Below are 27,926 nucleotides of genomic sequence, written 5' to 3' on the forward strand. Positions count from 1 at the left end.
AGGGCTAGTGACCAGAAGCTCTCTAGGACTCAGCAAAGTAATTTGTTCTGCTTTTCTCAGCAGTGCTATCAGAGGAGTAGGTGAGTTTGGACATGTGAATTCAACTCTCCAGACCTCAACTCTACTCACTGAAGTACAGGGACATCTGTCCTTGGGTTATCATCTGGATTATGTAATTGGGAAAGTTTTAATGCCCCTCTTATTGTTCATATTTCAGGGGAAGTGAAGAATATGCAAACTCTGCCTATAATCTATTCAAACTTGAGCAGTATTCTAAAAATTGAGGGTCTATAGGTTCAGTTACTTGGCGTACTGATTAGAAGGGTAAATAACTTCTGTCAATGAATGGAATTCACTCCAAATGACTAGAATTTCTGCCAAGAAATTATGCCTACTCAAAACTGTCCTTTGGGATGTTTTTCCTGACACCTTGGCTAACATTATTACAAAACTGGCTTTGAATTTTGTAATATCCACTAAGCACCCTTCTCTTTACATTCTCTAAGGCAATTCATAAATAGTAAAGAAACAATTAGTAGACATTTTAATTATTTGTTTGCTTCAACAAGCTACTCAAATTTTGCTTGATCAAGCTATTTAACTCTATTGTGTTGGTTTTTTTTTTGTCCACTGTGCCAATCCTATGTGGAATTGGAATTTTTTTTTACACAATTTTTGTGTGGCTAAGAAATTTACCCAAGATTGTTTAATACTAAGGATATGCAGAGCTGTTTAGAAGAGAGACTGTGCTTGCAAGGAGGATCAATGGACACAGAGCAGTGGCAGTCGGTAAGAAGGATCAGGTGTCATTAATTAATGACATTCTACGTGGCTCTACAGACAAGCGTAAGTGTAGAGATAGATGCCAGCAAAGGCTGAATGCTAACACATTTCACAGAGAAATACATAGTAAAGATTATGGAGAAAACTTAAAAGTCATCAAAAAGTAAAGGACAGATGGAAATATTTCCATCGTTTATGTGGAAAACCACAGAAAATTTAGAAATAAGGTGACAAAGGGGAATCTGATACTAATATTGTTGGCAAGGTTTTAATTCCCATTACTTAGAGTTTTCATCACTGAAAACAAATACAACCTTTTACTTGACTTTGGTTAGCAAATAGAAGGAAACTTAGAGGGGAAGGGGTGGATCCCTGTAATACGAGGTGACACAAGGCTCCTGCCATTGCTGACACAAACCTTCCGGATCAATCCCAGGAGGAGGATGAGTCTGCTCAGCTTTCACTCTGACAAGTGTTAGCTGAGCAAGCTGCCCTGCAGAAGCAGTGAAGAACACAACATGCTTTCTGCACAGATTGTCAGGGCTGCTGTCCTAGCCTGCATGTTCCAGTCACCCAGGGGATTGTAGCAGATTTGGCCAGCCATGCTGGAACACAGCAGGTGGTTGTGTCGCCTTGAGGAGCTGGAACAGAGACCACACAGAGTTAGGGGAAATAAATGGGTATTTATTGAAAGGCCTTCAAAGCCACACCCTGGCAGTGCCAGTGCCACAGTGTGGCCCCTGCCCTGCCTGAGGGCTCCAAGGTGGAAGTAAAAGAGGGTTGGTCACAGGATTTCACATCTTTATAGACTTCAGTCCATTTACATACCAGAGTCAACTATCCAATTAATAGTCTCAAATTGTAAGGTGTCCTCCTCCTCTTCTCCTGGCTGGCCTGCCCTCCTCTTCTCACCTTGTTTATACTTAGGGCCTGGAGTCTGAAGAAACTGTCCTTGAATCCATAGCTGGAATCAGACTATTTCATCTTTATCACCCTAAAGCACAACAAAAAAGCATAGCCAAGCAGAACAAAAACTCAGAACTTAAGGCATCATTTACGGCATTCAATATCTCTCTTTCAGCCTTGACGGGTAAAAATTAATTTCACTTAACAGGTAAAGGGCAGAGTTTCTTCTAGCTGAGAGAGAGAGTAACCTGCAAAATCATCAGCTGTTCTTGGCAAGCTGATGGAACACTGCTTGTTAAAACATTTCTAGATGCACACAGCACCTCTGCAATAACAGAAATACTGATGAGAGTGTTGATTCAATGATGTAAAGGGCCGACACAGTGGAACAGGGAAAGTGAAGCAGACAGGTCTGATGTTGTAACCCAATACCACAAGGATAAGGAATGCTTTAACCCTTTCCCCTGTCCCTATCCTATTGGTAGAAATTCCCCTCCCTGACCCTATCCTAAAAAAGAGATCTTCTGAGATCTTCTTCCTCTTTTTGCCCTGGGACCACCATGAAATAAACTATGAACATTAAGAAAGGCAAGGAGCCTCTTTTGATCCTTTGTTTTATCCTATGCAGTGCATAGCTCCTTCTTAGAGACTAACACAGTAAATAGCTAGGAAGGTGTTACGGCTTCTGCAGTCTATCACTCTATCACATGACAATGAAAAAGAAATAGATGTGTTCTTAAACTTGCTTCATGCCAGATATCTTGTGTAGGGTCTAGTTTCTGATTGATAGTGATTTCAGAAGGTTTGTTCAGTGTGTCAAACACTGCTGTAGTACTTGACATTTCACAGCACGGTGAGGAGACCCATCCACTTGGTGATCAAGCAGTGAAAGACCATAGGGCTCAACTTGGTGCCATTGGCAGATACTTGACTCTACTTCCCCTTGTGAATATCCTCAAGAAAGAGGTGAGTAGCACCTCTGTTAATGTACTGGCCAAGCCATGAATAACAGAGTTAAGATCAATTAATTGTGTGTAGTTAATGTCACTCATCTGTGTTTATTAAGTTGAAAGTTTCTTAACCTTCCTCCTTCAGTGAATTTTCCTTGAGGACACCTGGCTGACTATGGGTCAAGCACACTGTGGGGTTTAGTGTGAACAGTGATCAGTACATGGAAAGACTCTTCTTAGCAAACAAATTTATATCCAGTATGTTGTGTCATGGGTGCTTATGCATACTAATAAAGACAGAAATACTCTGGGTTTCTATGAAGGGTTCTTAATCTGAATTTAGAGATTTCACCAACTTCTAATAACACTCCTAATAACAGTAAACAAGACTTATGGATTTCTAACAAAGCTTAGTTACTTTTTTCTCCTCAAATAAGTAGAATGCGACCCTTTTTATGCTTACAAAAAAGAATTTTTCCATTCCTCTAGTTATTATCAATGCCATCAATATATTTTTTTAAACAATCATGCTAAATACAGAACAGTGCTACTTTCTCTTACCCTTTCACAGAAAATCCAGTTAAAAACAGTTAGCTATCAATTTTCACTGACAATTGCACTCTCCCCTACATACCCCAAGATGATACAAGAGAATGCACTTGATGACCTCTCTTGTTTTAATCACCATTATGATATCTGGCATCCCAGAAGCCAATGAGGTTTAAACCTTGTGTTACTTTCCCTATAAATCAGCAGCAAATCTCTTGCTCTCTAGTTTTCAGAAACAAATTCTGGAGTTGTGACCCTCATACAGACAATAAGGCAAAAATGTCTTCTTGTTCCATTCCCTTCATCAGAAATCAGATTTTGTTCAGAGCAGTGCAGTCAATAATGGAGATTGCAAGTCAAAAATGTATCTAAAGGCAACTCTATTCATCCTATTGAGGTGTGAGTGAGAGAGTGGCTGAAAGCCATTGAAAACTAGCAGAGAAGAAAGCGGCACTCTGGAATCTGAAAATATTTTCTCCAGCTACCAATTTCATCTATAGTCTGTAAAGAATGACATCTTGCAATTTTGCTGGACTAGCTGCTTACTTTTATTGAAAGCTAAGAGCTAGACAGGATTTTATTGCAACAATATTTTTTTTAAATTTATATGTAACTTTAGTATGCAACACAAAGTTTCCTTACAAAAAAAAAAAAAAAAAAAAAAAAACCAAACAAAAAAACCAAAAAACAAACAAACAAAACAAACAAACAAACAAAAAGAACCCAAAAAACCCCAAAAAATAAAAAAACTTAGAAAACAAAAAAACCAAGCCAAAAGCAAAAAAAAAAAGGTCCTAAATTCCACAGCTAGTAAAAGCAGTGTTTCATCCCTCTGCCCTCAGAGTAGGAAAATAATACAGCATAAGATACCCTCTCCAGAAGAATTGTTTTCTCTACAGCACAGGACAACTCTGGTTGTCAAGTGAAACTTTGTCTTTTAAACGTATTGGGTAAGGACTCATCTTTCTAATTCAATCAAACTAAGAGGTAGTCCAGGGTGTCTTCAACATAAATGAGAACTTTGATTATACCCCAGAGGAATTTTGTCCCATCATCTCATGGTTTTGGTCTAGACCACTTATGGCCTGACATATGTTTTAATCACATTTGATATATATATATATATATATGATGTAATTCTACCAGAGGTAGTCACTTGCTCCAGTGCACTGTAAACTTGCTATGATGAACTTGGATGAACTGCAAAAGTACAGTAAATAATTTAATTATTATGTTTTTAAAATTATTTGCAGTAGTTACTTGATAACAATGTTTTTTTTTAGTTTTTCAGATTCTAAGAAGTATGCAGGTACTAAAAATACCATGAATATTTTATGCTTCATCTACAAAATGGTGGAAGTTACCTAGTATTCAGATGCAGTGCACAAATACAAAATACAGTCTTTATGATTAACTATACTGCACCTACTGCCATATCATGGCAGGAGCAAGAATTTAATTACTGCACCAAATACAGGGCATTAAAAGATCCACTGCTGATAATCTGCTGTCCTGGAGAAGCACTGCTAATAATATTTTTTCTGAAGACTTATTTTTCTCTGTTGGACAAAAACTCAGGTAAATATTTCTGATGCTAAAATCTTTTTCAATGTCCTCCATACTGATGATGTAGGCAACAAATAAGCTAATTTTTTAGTACAACTAAATACAGCATAAGAAGATAACAAATTATTATTATGAATTTACTAACTATTTGCCATTTTGAAGGATGGTTGGAAGGAAGAACTAAATTTCTTTATGACATTGCATAACTAAGACATTAACTTTCCAAACATACTGGAGAAAAGGAATATATTTTAGACAGGTTGTGGTTCAGTGAAAGCATTCCAGACAAGTTAGCAGGAAGAAAACCATCCTAAAATATAAAAAAAATGAGCTTAGTCTTTGCTCTCTGCTGGCTTATCTTTGTCAAGATTTTGTTCTGCCTTCCAGAGAGAAAATCTTTACATGTGAGCCACTGTTTAGCATCTTAAACTTTTCCAGGGAAATGGAAGACTTCCTCATTTTCCTATGCTGTATAGAGGCCATGGATTGAATTTTGTCTCAAAAGCTGTACTTTCAGTGCTCATTCAGGTTTGTGCTAAATGTGCATTCAAGCTTTAGGCAGCTCATATTTTGCTAGCTAAGCAGATCTCTTGTTCCTTAAATGCCCTCTCTAGCTTGGATGCAGCACAGAAACGTGACAGCCACGTAGCTTGCCTAACACTTTTCTTTCTGAGGGAAGCTGGACAGAAATACTCTGTTAGAGCTTTGTGCCCTTGTCTTCTGCACTTTCCCTTCTATGCCATAACAGATGATGCACACCTGCACGTGTTTTATAGAGTGGAGCTCTGTGGTGCCACTGGGAGAAGGGAAGACCTTCACTACACACAGATCCTGTCCATTCTGCCCCATGTTCATTGCATCAGCATCCAGAGCAATGCAGCCTGCCTGCAGCTTAGGGTAGGAAAATATTTACCCAACTGTGCCTCTGCTGGCCTGGCCTTAAGTTCTATGGGATTCTCTGCTGGAACCACCTGTGAATAAAATTTTTAGGTGAGGCATGCCTGAAATTTTGGAAGTCTGTCTTTGTCTGTCACACCTGAGTGATGCCATCTAAAGCAGAAATGCTACAAAATCCTCATTGAGGGTGATAACTGCCGTGTCAATTTTCAGCAGAGATAGTCAGGGAAATCGCACACAAGACTGCTTTACAGTGAATTATAGCATGACAATTCAGTACTGTGCTTCCAATCAGAAAAATCTCATGGTGGTTTTGGTGGGAGAGAGCCCAGGTGGAAGCTGTAGAAATGGACATTTTGTTTCTCAGTGAAGTACATATCTGCAACCTGTACATGAAAAATTTCAGTTCCTTGGGCAGGTAAGGAAAGAATGAATACAGGTTATACCTATACATTTATTTGAAATAAATTCAGTTTTGGAAAGAATAAGCATTTTGAAAAAGTATGTTCTCAAAGTTTGAACATCCATCCTGTTAGAATATGGTGCAAGAACTGGATTTTCCCAGACTTGTAATATGAGCTGAGTGAGTGGAAGTTGTGGCAAGTTATGGCTCTAAAATTCGACAGACATTTCCACTATTTTTAAGGAAAATTGAAAGGTGTATTCGCAATAAGAATGTACTCACTGAGGACTGAGATCTGTTAACCTTTGAAAATTATTGAGAAACCTTAATCTTTGTAAATACAAGAGCACTTTGACTTATTAAATATATTTGGCTGGATTCTGAACCCATGCTAGCATGCACAGAATCAGGAAAAATCACAGGCAAAATCCCTGAGCAATATTAAAAATTTTATAGCTTGACCTTTGCTGTGTGGCAGTAATTATACTACGATTTTTAATTTATAGTAACATTTTTTTTTTCATTTTGAGATATTAATTAGCTAATTCTCCATGCACACAGGATTAAGATATTGCTGAGAAGTGGTGACAAAGCCAGAGGCAGGGCTTTGCTGTCAGGCTCTGGGAGCAGGCCTGCAGCACATGGTTTATTCCACAGCTTGCTGCCTGGGAGCCTGTGGAAACAGGGCTCAGGATTAATTTGTAGCAGAACTGCATGTTAATGCAAATTATTTCCTCAGGCCATATTTTGCAGGTCATCATGTATCCTAATACACATATACTTTGTCAGACACACACACAGAGGAGCATCATCTTCATTTCTGTGTTCAACAAAAGTGTTAACACAACAAATGAATCTTTCATAAAACAGTCAAAACAAATCCATTTTTAAAAAGCAAGCAAAATTTATTTTAAATGCTGCCAAAGGTGCCATTTTAAAATTATCACACCAGATCTAAGAAGCTAGCTGCTTAACTGGTCAGTCACAGCAAGCATAAAAACTGAGTTTTTTCCTTGCTGCTATGACAGGCTCTGGGTGCCACCAGCCCTCCACTGTGCTCCCCCAGATGGGTAAAGAGCTCTTTTATATCACAATTCAGCTACATGTTGGCAGCTGGCTTAGAGGATCCACAATCCTTCATACCCCTGCTGTTTTGTTGTAAAGGTAGCATCTCACAGATCTCACAATATTCGGAGCTGGAATGGACCCACAAGGATCATCAGGTCCAGCTCTTAATGTACTTGTGGGATGCAACCCACAGTCTTGGTGTTTAAAGCACCATATTTTAGACAGCTGAGCAAATCTTGGGGTCCACACACTTTCCCTGGGGATTCACAGAGGTTCAGAGAGAGACCCTGTACTTACACTTCCTTTCTGCAGAGGACCTTACTTCTAATTTGGAAAGAAAAGTGTTAGAAGCTGCTTTAAAAATAAATAGCTGAAGGAGACACTGGATCATGCATTTGAATTTTTCACAGAAACAAAGAAACAAACAAAAAACCCCCACAACAAAAATAAAAACCCACCAATCCCCTCAAAACCCGCCATAACAACAACAACAACAACAACAACAACAATCAACCAAAAAAACCCAAAAAAAACCCCCCAAAACCCAACCCAAACCAAACTAAAAAACAATCCCCCCCCCTACACACTTAAAAGTGCAGAAAACCTCTTAATTTATGTTTGTCCATAAACATCAGGAATCCTGTTTTATAATGCTGTCAGGCAAAAAAAATCTGATCTGTTTCAGAGAGTGAAATATTTGAGGGGCTGTGTTGGACACAATGGTTTGTTTTGGGTTTGTTTATTTTATGTGTTTGTTTGGGGTTTTTTTGTAATTAAATATGAGACCTAAAGGATTAAATTTCCAAGTAATAAAAATCAGCACAGCTCCATAGATCTGAATAGGGCTATGCTTTTTGCCCGGGGGATTAGCCTCACCAAAGGCTTTGTAAGCTTTTTCAAGTTAAAGAGACAGGCTTGTTCTCTGTTTCAGTGCTGAAGGGAATGGGGAATTGTGAGCGCAGGTTAATGGAATCTACAGCTTTAAATGATAAACTACAGGATGGTTGGAGGCTTTATAGACTAATTGTGAAAATCTACTACACTGGTCGAGAAAACCAGAACATTAGCGCTTATACGCACATATACCTCTGCACGTACATATTCCACGATTTTTCAGTAGGTGGCAGCTAAAAGCCTGGCTGAGCCTGGCAGTCGCCATTTAGGCGACCAGCAGAGGCTGGAGTGGGTGGGTGAGAGCAGAAGGAGGCAGGCTGCGGTCCGGGCAGCGGAGCATCGTGCGGGCACCGCGGCGGGGGCGGCAGCGGAGCGGAGCCGGGAGCAGGAGCGGAGCCGAGCCCTTGGCACAGACACGGCTGCTCTCTGCTGCAGGGAGCCCAGGGCACGGAGCGAACAGCTGCTGCGATGACAGGCAGAAACTGAAGAGCGTTCGAAGCTCTCTGCTCCTACACAGGTAAATTTCTTTCCCGTTGTTTTTCTGCGCTGCCTTGCGCGATGGGCATAGCTTTGCGTTGGATTTAGAGGTCTTCGTTTTCTTCAGCCAAAATCCACAAGGCTCTCTCGGGCAAAATTTCCTCTGAAGTCGATAGAGTTTTGCCTGAGTTACAACTGCGAAATATGCTCTAAGCTAATATCTTATGTAGAGAACATGGCATGCTGTGAGCTGGGGTGGCAAGGAAGCCAGATGTTGGTCACAGACGCACTGGCCAGTTAACTATCATTTTTTTCTGTGTGCTGGGATTCTAGTAATGACCTTTTTTTCAAGCTGTCTTTCATTAAAACTGGATGTGCTGAATTTTGCCCTAGTTTATAGTACTGCCACTGCAGTGGCTTAAGGAGAGATTAATGTTTTATTTCTTTTAAATGAAAGCTACATTTTAACTTAACTGATAGAAGAATAAAAAAAAGTGTGGAGTCTGAATAAAATAACATAAAGTGTTTCTTTCTCTAAGACTTACAACTTTGCAGCACCCCACTGACAGGCAGGATTTTTTTTCAGTAGATTGTCCCCCTCCCAACTGAATGAAAGAAAATAAATCATGAAAGACCATTCTCAAGTGCCTGAGAGGTGCAGAATTTGGATTTGATAGCACTTTATCCCTTGCTATCTTCCCCATTAAATGTGGGATGCTCTGTCTGCTGCACCACTCAGACACAGACAGGTGAGCACAGATGAAGCAACAAAATAGGATGCATTTTAATTTTAAATAATTTTCTGAATGTTCTGTTCTCATGAATACCTAGTAAGTGAATTCACATGTGCCTGCTTATAAATGCACACATACAGCTGTGTAAGCTGTGTACAGCTATGCACACCCCCACTCCTTTCGAGGCAAACTAAGCTGATGAAACTGATTGCTGCTGTATCTTTGCCAAGCTTTAGAGTTTACCATTATCTAGAATGTTTGCTGGTCTCAACATATTTAATTCTGGCTTAGAGGGCTATCTTGGCTTGCCCCCCTCCCCTTCCCTTTTTTTTCTTTTCTGACTAATGGACTTCAGTTATGCTCAGGAGCTGCTCTCTGGGGCCCGTCTGTCCATACTAAATGCAGTAGTGCCCAATTCATGCAGAATGGATTTTGTGCCATTGTTCTGGAGCTATGAAATGTGGTATTCCTCCAGGCTTTGTGCTCTCTCTCACATCACACAAGATGTTTCTAAGGCTCTTGCACGAAGAACTGTACAAACATGGAACAAGTTTAAGCACACAGCTGCAAATCAATGATCCCACGGATCTGGAGGAATGATTGTGATGTATAGCTATTTATCTTTATTCCTGGTAAGAGAGAAGAGCAATTGTATAAATGAGCTGTGAATACACTTAGGCTGGAAGATTTCAAACCATTAGAACAGCAAGGTTCTTAAATTACATTCTAGCTGAATTAATATATAGAAAACATTTTAAATGCCTCTCAGTTGTAACTTGATGCAAAATTATTATGTTAAATGGTTGACTGCAAAGGCAAAACACTGGATTTGATGATCAAGAAAGCCTCTAACAGTACTAAATACCATTTTTAATTTTCTCTGGAAATTGCCTGCATTAAAGAATCCCTTTGCAAGCGAGTCAAGAATCTTCAGAAATACAGTTTTCCATGTATCTCACATCAGTCAGATGAAAGCATATTTCTGTTCTATGCTGCACTACTCTTTACACCAGCAGACTCACAAGCTCTGATGAACCTCAGGCTGAGTAATATCCCTTTCTCACAGTGCAGAGCAGGGCTCTTTGGGAGTTGATTGTAGTTCAGAGGCTCCTTCTGGCCAAGTAGCCATGATTATATTACACCAGCACTGCAGTCTCTGTAGTGTCAATAAAAATAGCAGACTATATATATAAACTGATACTGCTGATCCTGAAGTCTTTACTAGCACTGTTTCTAGTTTCCTTTGAGGATAACCCAATAACTTTGTTTTCTGGCTTTCCCTTGTGCTAATCAGCATAGCTGCCCATGTAGAGATCCCAGCATCATGTGTGAAAAATCAGACTTGGACTTAAGTTGTGACAGAGTATGTGCTATTGCTCACAAAACTAGATTTTTTTTAAAATAAATGTGCAATAAACAATATTCTGGTTCAAAGATGCTGCTTCAGAAAGACTGTATTCAATTCCATATTCCCTTTTTCTCTCATTCTTTATGTTTACCAACTTATCTTCTTTTCTCTTTTTTAAAAATTATTTTTATTTATTTTCTACGTTGGATTGCATTCAATACACAGTGCTTTTCAGTAATTCTTCTGTAATACATAATAAGCTGCATTTTGAATATTCCCTGTCCCACACTTTGACTGAGTATCAGAACATTTGTATATGTAAACAATATTCACTGTGGGACATTTCGTTTGGTATCTAGACTCATTCCAGTGTTTGTTAATTTCCCCTTAATATTTTGTATTGCTACAACAAATTGAGCAAAAATCAATTATGAACAGAGGGAGAAAAATGGTAATGTTTTAAAACATGGATATTAGAGATATAAATTTCCCTTTAAAATGAGCAATTTCCAAAACTGTACCAGGAGAAAATAGTTCTGGAAATTTTATTTTCCATTTGGTAATTTAACTTTAAATGCAAATATTTCCAAGTACCAGCAAACAGATACTATCATCGCATTTTTGTTGTGACATTAAAACTAAAATATGCATTAAAACCTTACTGCTGGAAGAGCAGTGGAAAAGACTTCCTGAGTGTCAATGCAGCTGTACACACTAATTCAAGCACAACATACTCAGTTTGCCTTTTCTGAGAAAACAAATATTGATTAGCTTTCAACCACAAAATATTGATAGCAGAATAATTCTAGAGAAGAAAGACAAGAGCAAGAAGCAAAAAAACGTGAGTCAAGTCTGCACTTTTGACTCACATTGGGGTCAGGAGCACCTCCTCTTGACAAAATAACTTTAAGTTGAATGTTAAGCTTCACTATCTGAGATTAAAATCAGTCTCTCTGGCTATGCAGGTCTGCAATATGCTATGGCAGGAAAACCCAGTCAGCATCAGCCTAACAGCAAGTAATGAAATTGGTTTTACATGAATCTGAAAAGGTGTCTCAAAAGTGAAGTAATGTCAGCCTTTTAGTTTCCTCATTCAGCATATGTATATTAAAGAAACCATATGAAAAAGGCAAATCCATTCCTGGACTGCAGTTTTTTCCTTCCCAAAATGCCCAGTAGTTCTTACTTAAAATTAATCTGAAGCTAAGAAAAGAACACTTGCCCTTTTTTATTTATACTTGTTTGTTTTTATATTCTTCCCTGAAAATTTCAGATGTAAACTTTTTTCTCTTCTGAAAGAGTTAATTATTTTAATCATCAAATATTAGTTACTATCAGTAGCTAAAATATATGACACTATAATAAATAAATAAATAAATAAATAAATAAATAACATTACCACTTTTCCAATCTGTACACACATTGCTTACAGTGTATGACTCCGTATGTTTTAATCTTCAGAATTTAATTTTTGTATTTTTGTTTAATGCTACAAGGAAAAGAAACAGGAATCTAGAAAGAACTGCTCTTAAGGCTAAACCATCTTACCTACCTGTATTATTTCAGAATTGAAAGTATTGCAAGTTGGGATACTGTACATTTATAAACTATCAGAAAGCTGCTATTACTCTGATTTGCAGAAAAATTTCTGTGGAAGAGCTGACTTCTTACTAGTGTCTGGAAGCATATCAACAGCCATAGTACATTGCTCAATTAATTATCAGGGATGATTTTGGGTCCTGAAATCCATTGCATTAACCTATTTCCAAGTTATTGCCCAACAAAGCAGTGGCAAAATGTTCTGTTGGAGCAATTGTTTTGAATGGGATATTATTTGGGCTGCAAGAGCATCAGAAGTATTCCAGTGGTCAGGATAGTAATATAGCTATCCTTCCCAGCCAGGCAAAGTAAATTAATGACAGGAGTTATTTCATAAAAAGAAGTCACAAGCACTTAACCTTTAATAATTTTGCTTCTACTGAAGATTTGCATTAACATTATGGAATTGAGAACTACAGTGAAAGGCAAAATGGCCACCAGTCTTCAGCTTCCTCTGCTGAACGGAAAACAGTCTTCCATGAATGTACTGTTCTTCTGTGCAAATATAATTATTTATATGGAAATATCTTGTTGTCTATGCTGGGACTTTTATCTCACAGTACTGAGATTTATCAATCTCACAATATATAGAATCACTGACAACCTCTAAAGTAAAGCGATTGCTTGGGAAATGTTCTTTCTTGGCTTAGGGCTTTTTTTTTTTTTTAAGTACTTAGTACTTTTCCATTCAGGAAAACTTAACCATTCCATTATCCATAAAACAAAATGTATTTTTTTTCCAGTGTACAGCTCGAGAAGCAGAAATTCACTACAATGTGTAAAGCCATTGCTCAATACCAAAAATTATTCTACTATTAGAAACCAGAGGGGATGAAAATTCTTATTGAATCTCTGATCCTGCATTTGCAGGAGTGACAAATTCTGGTTTATAACTGTACTGCTCTGTCCGATAGCACTGTGTCTTACTTATTGAAAGGCACACATATGATGCTGCAAGTTGATCTTCCCATCTTTATTTGGTTAAGTTAAATCTATTGAAAATTGAGAAAAAAACTACTGTATTTGGTTAGTTAAGTTTGGAAGAAAACTTTTGAAAAATCAGTTCCAAAGGGAGCTGGACACAGTGCTGTTATTTTGACTTTTTTTTTTTCTATGTGTGCAATAATGACTGCCTAACTACACATACGGAAAGTCTTCTGAGTAATTTGTCTCTGAATTTTGATGATAAGTGCTTAAAGATTAAGACACTGGTTTACCAAAATACTCTAATGGGTAAATCAATGAAGTATCTGACATGCCTAAAGCATAGCCTGAATTTAGGCAGGAACTGTCATGAAATTCTCTGTTTTAAATTTTAAGATTAATCAAGCCACTAAATAGGAAGTGACAACCAACAGGACACCTGTACACCCTGGATGAGTTTAGTGCAATATTTCTGTTTCTACATGAAAGTTAGGGTTTTTGTGTTTTTTTAATGTGAGAAGTGTATTCACCTGTCCATCCTGGATGAATTTAGCATAATATTTCTGATGCTAAATGAAAGTAAGGTTTTTTTCAAATGATGAGTGTGTTCAATGAAGCTGAATCTTGTTTTACAGTAATGGTTCATTAGTACATATCTGTTACTAAAGGGTTAGTTCTGAAAGCTCTCAGGCAACAACAGAGCAAACAATTCAGTATATCCCTATGTGTAATGCTCTTTGTTGGATCATGTCCAGCACCTTCTGCATTTTGTGCACATAAACCCTCATCAGGGAAGGGAATTGATAGATCCTTCTGCATCATTCATTCTTCTGCCACCAGTCCTGCCTTCTTCAACCTGCAATGCCATGCTAGTTAAGTTTAGTTCCAAATATCCATGCTGTCTGTTGTTCCTACAGGAAACATTGTCTATTTGTCTGTTTTTCTCCCCTTCCTTTTTTCCAGTTCTTTCCCATCTAGTGAAACTATTTCTGCCACAACATCTGCTGGCTGTATGATAGCCAAAGAACTTGCAAAGATTTTCTCATAGTGGCAACTATGCATGTGGGATTTCTTTCTTTTACCAAGGGTTCCATAGGGTTTCAAACAATTTTGAAAAGGCATTGTTTTGGGAGTGAGATTTCCAACGTAGGTGTGATGATAATATGACAATTTCTCAAAGCAGAGCACAACACCTGTGACTACAGGACAGCATAGAGGCTGGATTATACCTCCTTTACCTACAGATGCTCTTAAGACAATGGTCTCCTGTAAATACAGAAAAAAACTGCAACAAATTTATCTGAAAGCCTCCTGTCCTTTCGATTTGTCTTCTCAGTTAGGGCAGGAGCATGAAGGAAACCTACAAAATCTCTGAGGGAACTCTCTGAAAGACTTTGTGATGTTAATTTGAGTTTAAATATTCTAAATTATTAATCTTCTATGCAAATTTAAACATTTCCAACATTGTAGAGAACCTAGCTCTAAAATGTAATCTGTTTTGGTTTAAATAAATTGAAATTTTAGTTAAATTTTTGCTTTCTATGAGTACATTGGATAAGAAAAATGTCTGATTTTGTCCCTTATTTTCAGATTATCAAAAAAATTTTATAACAAGGACAATGTGTCAGATAAAAGCAGCAGGTTTATGACACAGACCTTTTTTTCTGCAGAAGATGCCATTTTCTACAGAAATCTCTCTGGTCATCTTTCTATAGCTCAAAAGAAAAGCTATAAATGCTTTTCTCTCCAACTGTAGTTGAGAACAACATAAATAAAAAGTGCTGCTGCATTTATGCAGTGACAAAAAAAAGTCATGATTTAGACTAGCTGATCATCTAGAAGCAGATTTTCAAAGAACATTTTGTTCTACATGAGAATAAAAAAGTTCTTTCTGTATGGATTAGAACCTCACGTTGTTGGAAAAAGCTGTTTTAACAGTTGTCATTTGGTCTTCAAATGTGCCCAACTTTTCATTGACCTGAAAAGACCAATGAATACAAGAAAAGGAATAGAGTGAAAAAGTAAGTCTTATATTAAAAGATGAAGGCACTGGAAGTAGGAAAGTGCCCATTCCTGAAGTGCATGTTCATTAGCAGATACAGTGAAAACACTACCTGAGAAATGAATCTTTGTATGCACAGCAAGAAAAAGTTCTTTCCAGAGCTCTCTGTTCCTCCTTTATATTAATAATGTCACATTTTTTACCTTTGGTATTGGGAAATGGACATTAATTTTACAGCCATGCTGAAATCCATCATATCTGTAACTACATTTTTCACCTTGCACCTTGTATCATTGTATAGCAGTGTCATCACAAGATAGCCTCATGGGCTGTTAATTTAAATTGAGGCAAGATTTTGAACTAAATGCATTGCCTGTTCTTTATTGGTTTTTCACAATAACAATGACAATATAAACAGAGGCATCACCTTAGAGCTTAAAAAAAAAAAAAAAAAAAAAAAAAAAATTCATGACTGACACGAGATAGTTTTACCTGAGGAAAAAGAATCAGGAAATTAATGCACAGCATCTGACAACTGCTGAATTTCATATCAGACTGACATCTCAGTAGGACATCATAAGACCTCAAGAAACTGGATCTGTTAAGATGCAATCAAAGCCTCTGACTCCAGAAAGCGAAGGTAACATCACACTGTTTTGTAAAATGAATGCTACAAAAAAGATACAATCTAGTGAAAAAATATCAACTAAACTTACAATTTGTGACATTCATGGTACTCTAACAATACAAACATGGTGAAAGTCTTCTGCAACAAAACACAAGACTGGAAATATTGGAGATGGACTGATTTTTTTTTTTCTGTGCTTATTTTCAAGCATAAACTAAAATTGTTCACCAGCTATAAGATTCTAATATCTATATATATCTATATATCTAAGGCTAGGTATTCAAATAAGTTAGTTTTCAGAAGTTATTTTTCAACCTTTCTATCCCTGTTATTGCATATACTATCTATAGCTTAAATGCAAACATGACAAGCAACTTATAAATACAATTGACAGAAAAAGTTAGACTATAAAAAGCCCGTTTAACAATAAGAGAGAACTGTGGAGATCCAGTGGCTAAGTACAGGATCAGTGACATTAATTTAGCAAATGCTTATACCCACATGTAATTAATTAGTCAGCTAAAGAACATCAGGAGTTTAAATTATGAAGAGCATAATCTGTAATATGAGGTAGTTTATTTTAAATGCATTTTTTCCCCACTATACAATAAAATAAGTGATTTTATGTCATAACTACTCAGACCTTGAGCTGTATCCTTCTGTCAGAAAAACATTTCAATTCTTTCACCTAGCATATCAGAAATATCTAGGGAAAGCATGCAGACCAACATAAAGGTCTGCAGCTGAGTTTGAACTGGAGGCAGTGGTTTGCCCCAGTGAACAGCCCATCAAGATGAGCTGAACTAGGGCAGCTCCAGCCCTGTGCTAGCAGAGTATCTGCAGAACACATAGCTAAGTCAGCAGAGGTGCAGACTCACTGTTTCACTGAACTTTACAATCAGACAATTCAAAATGAAGGGTAAGAATGTGTGTTATGAAAATTGCTTTGGCTTTTCAAGTAAGGATAGTGTTGATAAATGACATTTTAGAGGATGATAGCAGGTTTTCACTGATGTAGTACGTGAAAGTAGCAAAGGCAGAAATGAGGCTTCATTACAGAATAACTCCATTCTCACCTGTAAAAAGCAACTATCTTTTTCTGTGCAGATTATGAAAGACTGGTCTTCTGAATCAGAAATTATCTTCTACATCTGAAAAGTCAGATTTCTTTCAAGTTAATTTTTCCATACCCTCGCTGGCCATAATGTCACAAGCTGATGAAATAATGCCATATTTTGTATTGTCCTCCTGCATGTTTCAGTTAAAGCATTTTAAGACAAAGAAATATCCATAACATAATAGGGTGGTATGAGAAGCATTAATAAATGGACCTTTGTGTACCACATTCATGTGGAATGATTGTAACTGCAGGAGATTTTGTGACCAGATCCTCATAGAGAGCACAAAAAATACATTTAAATTATCAAATACATTGGGGGAATCCTTTCTGCAATGTGATCATAAAGACTTTTCCCAGCAGGGCACACACATGGATAAACTGGAGCAAGTGCAGATGAGGGCACCAAGGTGTCCAGAGCTGTGGTGCTGTCCTGCTCTGCAGGCTGAGACCAGGGCTATCACAGCCTGGGGCAGGCAGAGCTCCAGGGACAGCACTGTAGCCCTCAACACCTACAGGAAAACCATCAAAAAGGTGGAGTTACACTCTTCATAACAATAGATGCTGGGAGGAGAGACAACAGGTATGAGCTGAGAGAGTAGCTTAGATTAGGTATAAAAGAGAAAAAAATCATCCTGGTAGTAATTATGCATTGGAGTATGTTTCTCAGAGAGACTATGGGAAAGATTGGGGTTTTTCACATCTGTACAGGACAGAATAACCTTGTCATGACTGACCCAGCTGTGATGAGCAGTCTGGACCAGAAGGGACCAGTCAGGTCCCTTCCAGCTGGAATTATAGTTTGATACTATGGTAATTTCTAAAGAATATCTGCAAAATCTCCCTACACAATAGGCCTACCATTCTTACCTCTGTCAAATTTTCCTATTGTCTAATATGAATCTCTTCTACAATGCAAGAATATAAACACAGGGGTTTTTTTCCCCACTACAGTCTCCATCTTTGAAACAACTTGCTAGGTTTTGAAGATTGTTACCATACTATTTCAGGACCCCGCAGAATTTTTCTGTATACTTAATACTTCAGGCCATTAAGTGCCCCATTTCAGTTTGTTCTATCTTTTGGGCGACCATATGTGTCAGTTTTCTTGGAGATTTCTGAGTACGTTTAGAGTAGGCAGTGTAATAGAGCGGGAGTACACTCAGCTAGCTTTTAAAATTTTATTTCTCTACTCCATATTTCACTGATTTTCTTAGAAAAGTTCTCATAGTGCATTTTCCCTTCTAGTGCTGTAGTTCCTAGGCTACATATAATGTAACACTACAATGCTTAAGCTTTTCTGAAGTGGAATTTGCAGATTTTGCTCTCTTGCCTTTTTTACTTACAAGAAATTATTAAACTATAATTCTTATGATAACTACTTCTGTGCACTCATCCACAACTGTAAGCTCTATGACTGTTCCAAATTTGCATGTCTGCAGCTCTTGCATACAGGTTTATTCTCAGTGGAACAGCATTATGCTAGCTTCTTCTTCCTCCTCTTCATTTTTTTTTTTCCAGCTATGTTTTTCCTTTCTTTTTTAACATCATGAGCTGCTCACTCATTTTCATTGTTCCTCAGAGGATTTTATCTCTTCTATAAACACATACACAAGCATTTTTTTCCAAGGCCACTTTTTCTTTCCATTCCTTCAATTCTGCTGTCAGGAAAACAATTTTTCTTCGGTGCCTCAGGATGAACACTCTTCTTTATCAATCTTTCCTATATTTAAACAAGCCTCTCAGAGTGACAGTGAATGTAACACAGGAGAGATTGAAGGGATGAAACTGCCTTCTGCCTGAAGCCAGGCTGGGTAGACAGAGCTGTGGCAGCTCTGCACTTTGCCTCGGGATCAGCATCCCCAGTTGCACTGGGTACTCTGCCGATGGAATGGCAGATGAGGAAGTACAATTCGTTCATACAACATATTATGTAAGGACAGACATTTTCAGCTTACTCAAACATTAGAATCAGGATGCTATAGGATGTCCTGCACAAGAAAGTTAACAACATCAGGATATGCTTGAACAACAAATTGAAGACATTAGTGCAGAATGCATTGCATGGCTAAAGTCTAACTGGCATAAAGAGCAGCAGCACCAAAATGCAGAAACAGATAATTTGGCATGAGCTTGCAACTGGAATAAAGGCATGGAGGGGTCCACTAAGATTCTCACCTCTAAAGCATCAGTATTGTCCTGCTGCTAGACAGGTAACTTAAAATCACCCCCTGCAATGCAGTCACTTCTGCTGCATTGAAGAAATAGCTTGGAGGCTTTCTTTCAACAGGAGAGAAATTCCTTGTGTTGTTCTGGTTTTACTGCTAGCCAGGCAAAACTACAACAGGCAAATTTAATTGCTTGGTGCATTAAGGCACTTGGGCAAAGTTCCCATGAAACCTTCCCATTTTCTTCAGAGCAAGTACAGATGCAGCAAAATTTGCAGTTTATTCCACATGTATCCCTTATATATATCAGTTTGGTCTGAAAAGTCATAATACCCTATGCTTTCTTCGATTTTTAGGGTTCATTTTTAAAGTCTTTATTTGCTTAAATCTCATTAAATATAAAAAGACTTGTATGGGCCGTGTGCCTATTGAGCTGCTACTGATGGGAGAACAAATTAATCTTTGCTTTATTTCAATGAATTCTAGAACATCTACAGCTTGTAGACATGTGAATATTTTATCATTTCTGTTATTTAACAATTATTTAAATATTTGTTGTCCTCCTATATATAGATGGGCTTTGTCAAAGGGAGCTGACTGCAGGACTCACAGAATTTTGTGACCTTTGACATATGCCCTTGCCAACCTTGCCAATACAAGCCACTAAAAATGTTATGAGTATATCTGCAGAATCTCTCTGATAAGTATAGCCAGTCTCATGTCAAATGTCATCTGCTGCAAGATAAATATTGGAATAAAAAGGCAGACTGAATGTGAGCAATCTCAAAATGTAATTTTTGAACTCAAATGCCAGTGGCAAAACACACTGAAGTGTTTTTTATATGCACTCCCATGGAGTTAAAAACAAAGCTCTGTATGTCATGTTGCTGAATAACCTACAAACATATCTTAGTTGTTACTCAGAATTGTAGTCCAGTCATAGTGGGGATAAATTCCTTAACTACTGAAGACATGGGATAATTCAGAGTAATTGACTATCATACACCCGATCAGTTTCAACTATTATTTTAGTTCTGTTTTAGATATAGAAGAATAATTACCTTTCTACACTTTGTTCAGGCCAAGGCCTTGTTGAAATTCCCAGATGCAACTTTTTATTTCTGTGAATATTAGTCCAGTAGAAAGAAGACTGAAGCACATGATGTTAATTAAAAATCAGCCATGAAGTGACAAAGATTGTATTTTGCTACCAGTCCAGATTGGATTGCAAACCCTAATTTACTACTGAAATAAATTGTTCTGTGACCCCTTGCAAAACTTTAATTACTACAACTAGTATGCCATCACTAACGTAGCAATTATTTCTCTTATTGGGAAAGATATCACAGCCTGCAATCTACACATGTACCTGTACTAATGTCTGCCTCCTTGTTTTTGTTGTTTTCTCTCCTAGGTTTTCCCCCCTAGCTGAGCAAGTGACACGCAGAGAAACATGCCTGAGCAAAGCAATGATTATAGGGTAGTTGTGTTTGGAGCTGGAGGAGTGGGGAAAAGTTCTTTGGTCTTGAGATTTGTGAAGGGCACTTTCAGAGAGAGCTACATCCCTACCATAGAGGACACCTATCGGCAGGTGATCAGCTGTGACAAGAGCATATGCACTTTGCAGATAACTGACACTACAGGCAGCCATCAATTCCCAGCCATGCAACGCCTCTCCATTTCTAAGGGACATGCTTTTATTTTGGTTTACTCTATCACCAGCCGGCAGTCCTTGGAGGAGCTCAAGCCAATCTACGAACAAATATGTCAGATTAAAGGAGACATAGAAAGCATTCCAATAATGCTGGTGGGGAACAAAAATGACGAGAACCAAAATCGAGAGGTAGAAAGCAGTGAAGGAGAAGCCATGGCTAAGAAGTGGAAATGTGCCTTCATGGAGACCTCTGCCAAGACGAACCACAATGTGAAAGAGTTATTCCAAGAGTTGCTAAACCTGGAGAAACGCAGGACTGTGAGTTTGCAAATTGATGGCAAAAAGAGCAAGCAACAGAAAAGGAAGGAGAAGCTGAAAGGAAAGTGTGTGGTGATGTGAAATTTCACTATCAGAAAACAGCTGTGAAGTCATCTGACAACAAGCATGTAAAACACATAGACAGCAAACAATCATGCAAGACCCTATTTATTAGTATCTGTTTTAAAAGAAATACTTGGAAATTGAAAAAAGGAGGTACTGATTGCTATGAAAAAAATGAAAAATAAAAATGTGTGTACTCTCGCAATCAATTAAAGTAAATCAGGAAGAAAACAAAAGATGTCCCAGAGTACCTTATTTTGTAATATCCAAAAAGAAGAATTTTCATGATTCACATTATAGGAAAGATTTGGAAAATTGACTTAATATTATCTGCATTTGCATATAATTGCAAGAGAAAGCAATGTATAATATCTGAAGAAAAACAAAGAAATGGTTGTGAAGAAACCTAGAACATACAAATGCATGCTGGGTGATGTTAATTTCCTTCAAGATTGCTGTGGATGAACAATTCTATGCCATTTTCATAACTGACTGGTGGTAGAGTGTGCATAAGACCATCATGCATCACCTGAATAAATGAACAATGCACAGTAAAAGCAAGTATGGGGATAGCAGTTAAAAAGAATAGATATTGTCTCTATCCACCCAGCACGATACTTCTTTCTAGCACGATGAAGTGTTTAAACTGAAGGTTGTGGAAAAGCCAATCCCTGTAAGAGAGTTGGAGATCATCTTTTCTGGGCTCATTGCTTCAAGAAGTACCTGAGTTTCTGGCCTGAATACATTTCAGAAGAGCAGACATTTGTTTGTGGAGAATGCCAGATGGGAATGGTGTACATATAAAACCAGACAGCCTCCCCAGGGAGAGCTGACTGGGTAGTCCCCTACGAAAGCCTCTGTGGGAGAGACTCAGTTCTAATGCTGCTGCCTGTTGAATGAACACATTTAGTGAATTTAGTGATTAGTGAATGAATGGAATGTCTTTTGAACTGGTGGTAGCTTTGGAGAAGTTTGGCATAATATACAAATTATCAGATTCACTGAGTGATGCTTCTTTACATTACTATATTCCAGTTAGAAAGGTTTATGTTCAAGCCCTATGAGATCTATTGCCTTTATTGCATATTGTCTGAAGTATTTTATATTTGCCATTTAAACTCATTATTTAAACTGCCGTGACTATTTATAGAACCATATACCTGAAATTAGTGCCCACAAGAGTCTCTAAAGGGAGGTTTTTTGGGATAAGCACTACAGGATCTGGCATATTAAGAGTTGTAGTCAGGACTGTGTTGTAATGCAATAAAATATTCAGAATAGAAAATACATTATTTAAAACATCCTGTCAGAGGAAACCATTCTTCTCGAAACCTTTGAAAGGGGAAAAAGAGTAAAAATTGTAAGCTTTCCTGGCTGTCTCTCCAAAGCTTTTTAAAAAACTAATATGAATGACTGAAATAAGTTTCCGTGTGTTGACAAAGGCCATCTAAAATAAAATAAGCACATACATTTTTTAAAGGACACATTAAATTGTGTAAGTCACAATTTGTAGGTTAGAAACCCCTTTAAACCAATAAAAAGAGCCTACCATATTTTTAGTAAATTTTTATGTCAAGAAACACGGGAAAATGAAGTCAATTACTAATATTATTAGCCTGCATGCTAGTGCATTATAAATATCTTCCAGGGGATGCTCAAATGCAGTGTTTGCATTAAAAATTGCTACCTTGTTCCTTTCAGAGTTATTCCACCTTTCTAGCAAATGTGCAGACATTTCAGAGGTAGAGTAATAGTATACACAAGCATTTGCTACTAGCACTGTATAGAAAGGAGGAAACTTCTGTCATTCAGTCAGAAGAAATTCTGGCACCAGTAGAATTGAGTGTGAAACTCCTACTGATTTCAAAGAGACAATTATTTTTGGTGTTTATTTCATTCCATTAAGAAGAGAAAACTGGAAAGAGCATGGAAAAAGCTAAAGCTCTTCATTAACAGTAAATTCCAGGCTCTTACACAACACTCTTTCTTCATAAATCTCAAAGCACTTTGCAAAAATTACGACACCATTTTCTTAACTTCTCAGGTGGTGAAAGTGAGGCACAGACAGAGAAATCAACTGCACATGGATTGTCCAGCAGGATAGTGACAGACCCAGGAACAAAAGCAGATCTCCTCTGTCACAGCCCAGTGCTCATTCTGTGTTTTGTCAGGCTGTCTTTTTACATTCTTAAATAGCTCCTGAAACACATAAAGAAGCCTGGTTTGACCTATACAGCCAAGTGCATCTTTCTTGACAGTCTGTCAACAGATCAAAAGGTATTTCCAGATCAGGGATGCAAAACACTTAAAAGCACTATGTTTAGTAAGACTTTTATAAATGTTTATACATTTACTCTGTTTGTAAAAAAATTTGCTGATGTTACTCAACGTCTCAGCAATGGATTCCACAAATGAAGCTGGAAAATCAGAAAAATTATCAACCTTAAGGCATAATGGGGCTCATACAGAGGTCAAAAGTAGAGAGGTTGCCCTCAGATGCTAACACACCAGTGCCAAAGGTCATCATGCGTGGCACATGCCTTAGCAGCCAGCAAAGAATTATGACAGAATCTCAAAAAAAAGAATAAAAGCTATATATAGACCATTTTAACATTATTGCTTGAACTAGACAAATTATTTACATAGTAAAATATCTTGCAGAAGTACAATATAAGGGGATCTGAATTACTTAAAATGTACTGACTGCAAAGATATTACAGGCTGAAATTTAGCCCTGGACTTATTTTTTTGAATGTGCCTCATAGCAAGAATAGAATAATTGTATAGCAAAGATGGAAATAAAACAAGTAGCTGCCAATGTTAGGCTTGAGGACCATACTCCTTTAGTCCCCAGCTGACTCCTCACCTGCTACATAAGCCATGAAGTATTTCATGGACTTGCATGCATCAAAGCAAGGCCAGAACAGAAGCAATATTACTCAAGGACCACAGACTCAAAAGAGAGCATATTTTATACCCTTGCATTGCCATCCTAGTTTCTACTATTAGATTTTACATATATTGTATACACGTGAGCTGGTTTAAAACATTTGTTTTGCTATTACATATAGAATTATTTTTTTTTATATGAAAAAAATAAGGTAGATCAAGAGTATATAAAGCTTTATTACATTTTGTGTTTTATTTAAGAATGTGGTATCAATATAATAGCCTGTTTAAAATGTATATAGAAAATATTTAGAACTCGTAAGCTCTACAGTGAATTTTAGCACCCAGAAAACACAATCTAGCCAAAATGAATCTTTAAAATGCATGGGTTTATATGTAGATATTAAATATTACAGTATATTGCTGTCATGAAAATATGTTGTGATTTCTTTAGCAAATATTTTGTTTTAAAACTGGATAGGAAGTCATTTGTGTCTATTAGTTTCCATGCTTGTGGTGATGGTCTAAACATTCAAAATAAAGTTTTAAATCTTAACACAAGTTTGGAAGAAGTCTTGTCGGTATCTGCATTTTGTTTGTTTCGTATTATATATTTTTTTTTAATTGTAAAGGCAATTCTCTAAATCAAAACAGGCTCTAACATGCCAGGCAGTGTCCCAAAGTCTTCAGCTATACAAATCAGCTCCCAGAGAATTGGAGCAGTATTACCTTACCTAATGCTTACCTTTCTTTTATTATACTCTGGCAAACACACACCTTTCACAGCAATCTACCTTCATTAAACATCTCCCCCCCGCCCCCCCAAAAAAAACCCCAAAAAGCAAAAACAAAAAACCAAAGCAAAGCAAAGCAATCCAAACCAAACCAGCTTGTCAGTCAGTGCTCCTTCTGGCCAGCAAAAAGCAAAATAATTCTGGAAGCTATCTATATTTTATTATTTGCTTTAAAATAATGGCAGACAGAATTGTGTGCTTGTGAAAAATTGATATTTAATGTATGGATCCTGCTATTTATGCTCATTTCTAAAAAATTCCTGATGTTCTTGCAAAACTTTCTACTATTGCATTCTATATTACCACCTGTTGCAAAAAATGTAATTAATAATACTTTATTACTTCTTGCAGTTCAGAAAATGCAGCCATAGTTGTTCAGTTTAATAATTATGTCCATATACAAGCAATAATTCATATTCAATAGAGGAAGGGATCAACAAACAATCTTGAGTACATTGAGGCAGTGACAGGCATTTGAACCAGTGATGAAGTATTGAGTGTTGAATGTAATTTCATGTTGCTGTGAAGTAAGTTTGTATTTGTCAGCCTGCAAAGCTTTTTATTTTTAGTAAAGAGCCTTTATTAATTTTTATTATTATTTTTCATTTTTTTCTTTCAATATGCTATCAGATACTGCTCTTGGCCCTGATTCTGACACAGTCTGTGGTAAAGAAGGGAATGTGCCAATTCATTGTCCTGGGTTTTACACAACATAGTCACTAATTATTTTATTTATAATATTTATTTAATATTGGTTTATTATATAATATTCCGTGTGGTAAATATATAATATTTATTCTATCATATTCCACAGAAACATCGGAAACATTAAAAATTCCCTTGCCTCTAAGTGATTTTTCCATTGGTTATCAGTCCTGTTTCCCAGGAAAATATTGTATTTTTTTCTTATATGCTCATTCAAATTTGTGAATACCTGTCACACTTATTTCACTGGCATTTTAACTGACATGTTTCACCCATCTTCAAAGCACATTTTCTAATTAATCAATTAATTTATTTCATGTAGTCAAAGGTGTCTAAATTTTAACTCTACTAAAACTGCAAAGAGAGGGAGAGAAGAGCTTTGAAGATACATATTGGATGTTCCTGGTGAAGGATGCAGACTCTTCTGTAAATAACCAGATGTATATGCATTAAAGCTCCTTTGTTTCACATGATTTATCTTGATTGAGTACACTGTTTTATGAGTCATAGGGATCCCTCTGAAACCATAATGAAACTGAGGTTTGAAGGAGGGGCTGTTATTCAGTCTGATATATTTATTTCACACTCAGATGCCAACAATGTTTGTCCCACAATGGATCCTACAAGAGCATCTCTATTCTTGGGCTCTCAGGTCGTAGTGCAGCTGGCAAGGGGAAGGGGCAGGGCAGGGCAGGGATGCAGCACCACAATCCACCCCAAAACTAAAATCAGCTTCTCAGTCCCTAAAACTGGCACTCTAAAAGCTGTGGATGACAGCATCTGTCACATGGAAATTACCATGGTATTTGTATTAATTTTTGCAGAGAAAGAAACAATTAAAGAAGCAGAATTGTGTTATTCCATAAGACATGTATGGCAAATATTTTTTTTAATATGTAAGTGGAGAAATATTGTTCTAAATTATCTTTCAAAGACAGTTGGGGTGACCATTCAGAGGCCATTCACCCCAATGTATATCTGCTTTGCTGCAACTTCTGTTCAGTGTTACTGTAAAGATAGTTTGCCTTTGGATTTTCTCTTCCTTCTTTACTGGCTCAGATCTTGCTGCTGGACAGGATGGTCCTAAACAATGGTTCTTGGCCTATTTATTAATTTATAATTACAATAAAATAATGCTGTATGCTTAGGCACATGAATTTAATTCTAGATTTTTCTTGTAAGTCAGATGTCTCCTGTGCAGTGGGGTCATTGTTACAAAGTAGGAGAAAGGAGGAAAATTATAATTTAGGAAGGGAGATAGGCCCAAAGAAAATGGGAATATCAGAAAATTTTGCATTTTACAGAACTAACTGTTTCTCAGAAAATTCTGAGATTAGCAAGGAGTCTAAAAAGTGTTTTCCAAAGAAAAGGCAATATTGAGTGGTCCTGGTGAGCTGCACTAATGAACACGGCTCTTTGGAACATCACAATAGTAGGTTCCACAGGGAGAGCAATTGCTTCTCCCTCAGTGATCTCATCAAATCTTTAACTCCCTATAAAAGCAACTTTACCCTGGATAGCTGACTTACATGCCTGTGTAGGAGAGCACACTCTATAGCCACAGGGTTTTAGCTCTCTTTTTCTTTCTCTTGCACTAGCTTTGGCTGAGGTAGGATTAATTTTGTTCACAGCAGCTGGTACGGGGCTGTGTGTTGGATCTGGGCTGAACACAGGGCTGATAATACAGAGATGCTTTTGTTATTGCTGAACAGGGCTCACACATGGCCAGGGCCTTTCCTGCTTCAGCAGGCTGGTGAGGAGGGTAGGGGTGCACAAGAAGCACAAGAAGCTTGGCCACAGAAGGCACTGAATTGAGAGCCTTGAGAGGCTTTGCCTATACGCACAGTTTTGCTTTACCTACCAACCTATGAATGTCTATCACATCCCATTATTTTTTCATTTGTACCTTTACAATTCTCAGTCTGATCCCACTGGTTGCAGGAGTGAGGAAGCAGCTGTTGCCCTGCTTACTTGCCTGCTGGGGGTAAACCTATTTAGTCCAGGCAGTCCTCTTTCCCACTACTTGGGCAGAGACAGGTGTTCTGCACATTGAGAGGAGATGCCTTCTTGCACGCCCTTTTTTTCTACAAACCTGTCACTGAATCAAGGCTTGCCTTTCACAATGAAACTAAAACCCACCTGGAACAACAAAGTCTATTACAGCAGCAAGGGAAAGCAAGACAGTTTTATAGAAACATGTCTTTAAGTGTCCAAATAATAGTATCTTTATATGCAGCTCTAGGAAGTGCATGTTCACGTGCCAATAAATGATAAAAGATTTGTTAGAAAGAAGAGGCAGAATTACAGATAGTGGGTTTTCTGGGGATGCTGAATGCAGAGAGAAGGTGAATGTGCTTAGTTTCAGTGGTAATATTTAAATAAAATAGAAAGTTGAAAGAAAGGGAGGAAAAAACCAGTAACATATCCTTGGAATTATCCTAATAAGAAAATCCATTAAGTCACAGATGAATCACTCAGAGCAAGTAACAA

General features: G+C 37.4%; 1 protein-coding gene across 1 annotated transcript; it reads left to right on the top strand.

Annotated features, from left to right (window-relative positions):
* The first annotated feature begins 8,166 nt into the window (after positions 1 to 8,166).
* On the top strand, positions 8,167 to 24,490 carry DIRAS2 (DIRAS family GTPase 2). Its single transcript, XM_056514672.1, has 2 exons — positions 8,167 to 8,533; positions 20,428 to 24,490. The coding sequence occupies exon 2, from the start codon at positions 20,467 to 20,469 to the stop codon at positions 21,064 to 21,066; it is 600 nt and encodes a 199-aa protein (XP_056370647.1). The 5' UTR covers positions 8,167 to 8,533; positions 20,428 to 20,466; the 3' UTR covers positions 21,067 to 24,490.
* Positions 24,491 to 27,926: the final 3,436 nt, after the last annotated feature.

This window comes from Oenanthe melanoleuca, chromosome Z (assembly GCF_029582105.1).
Source record: "Oenanthe melanoleuca isolate GR-GAL-2019-014 chromosome Z, OMel1.0, whole genome shotgun sequence".
NCBI classification, from domain to species: Eukaryota; Metazoa; Chordata; class Aves; order Passeriformes; family Muscicapidae; genus Oenanthe; species Oenanthe melanoleuca.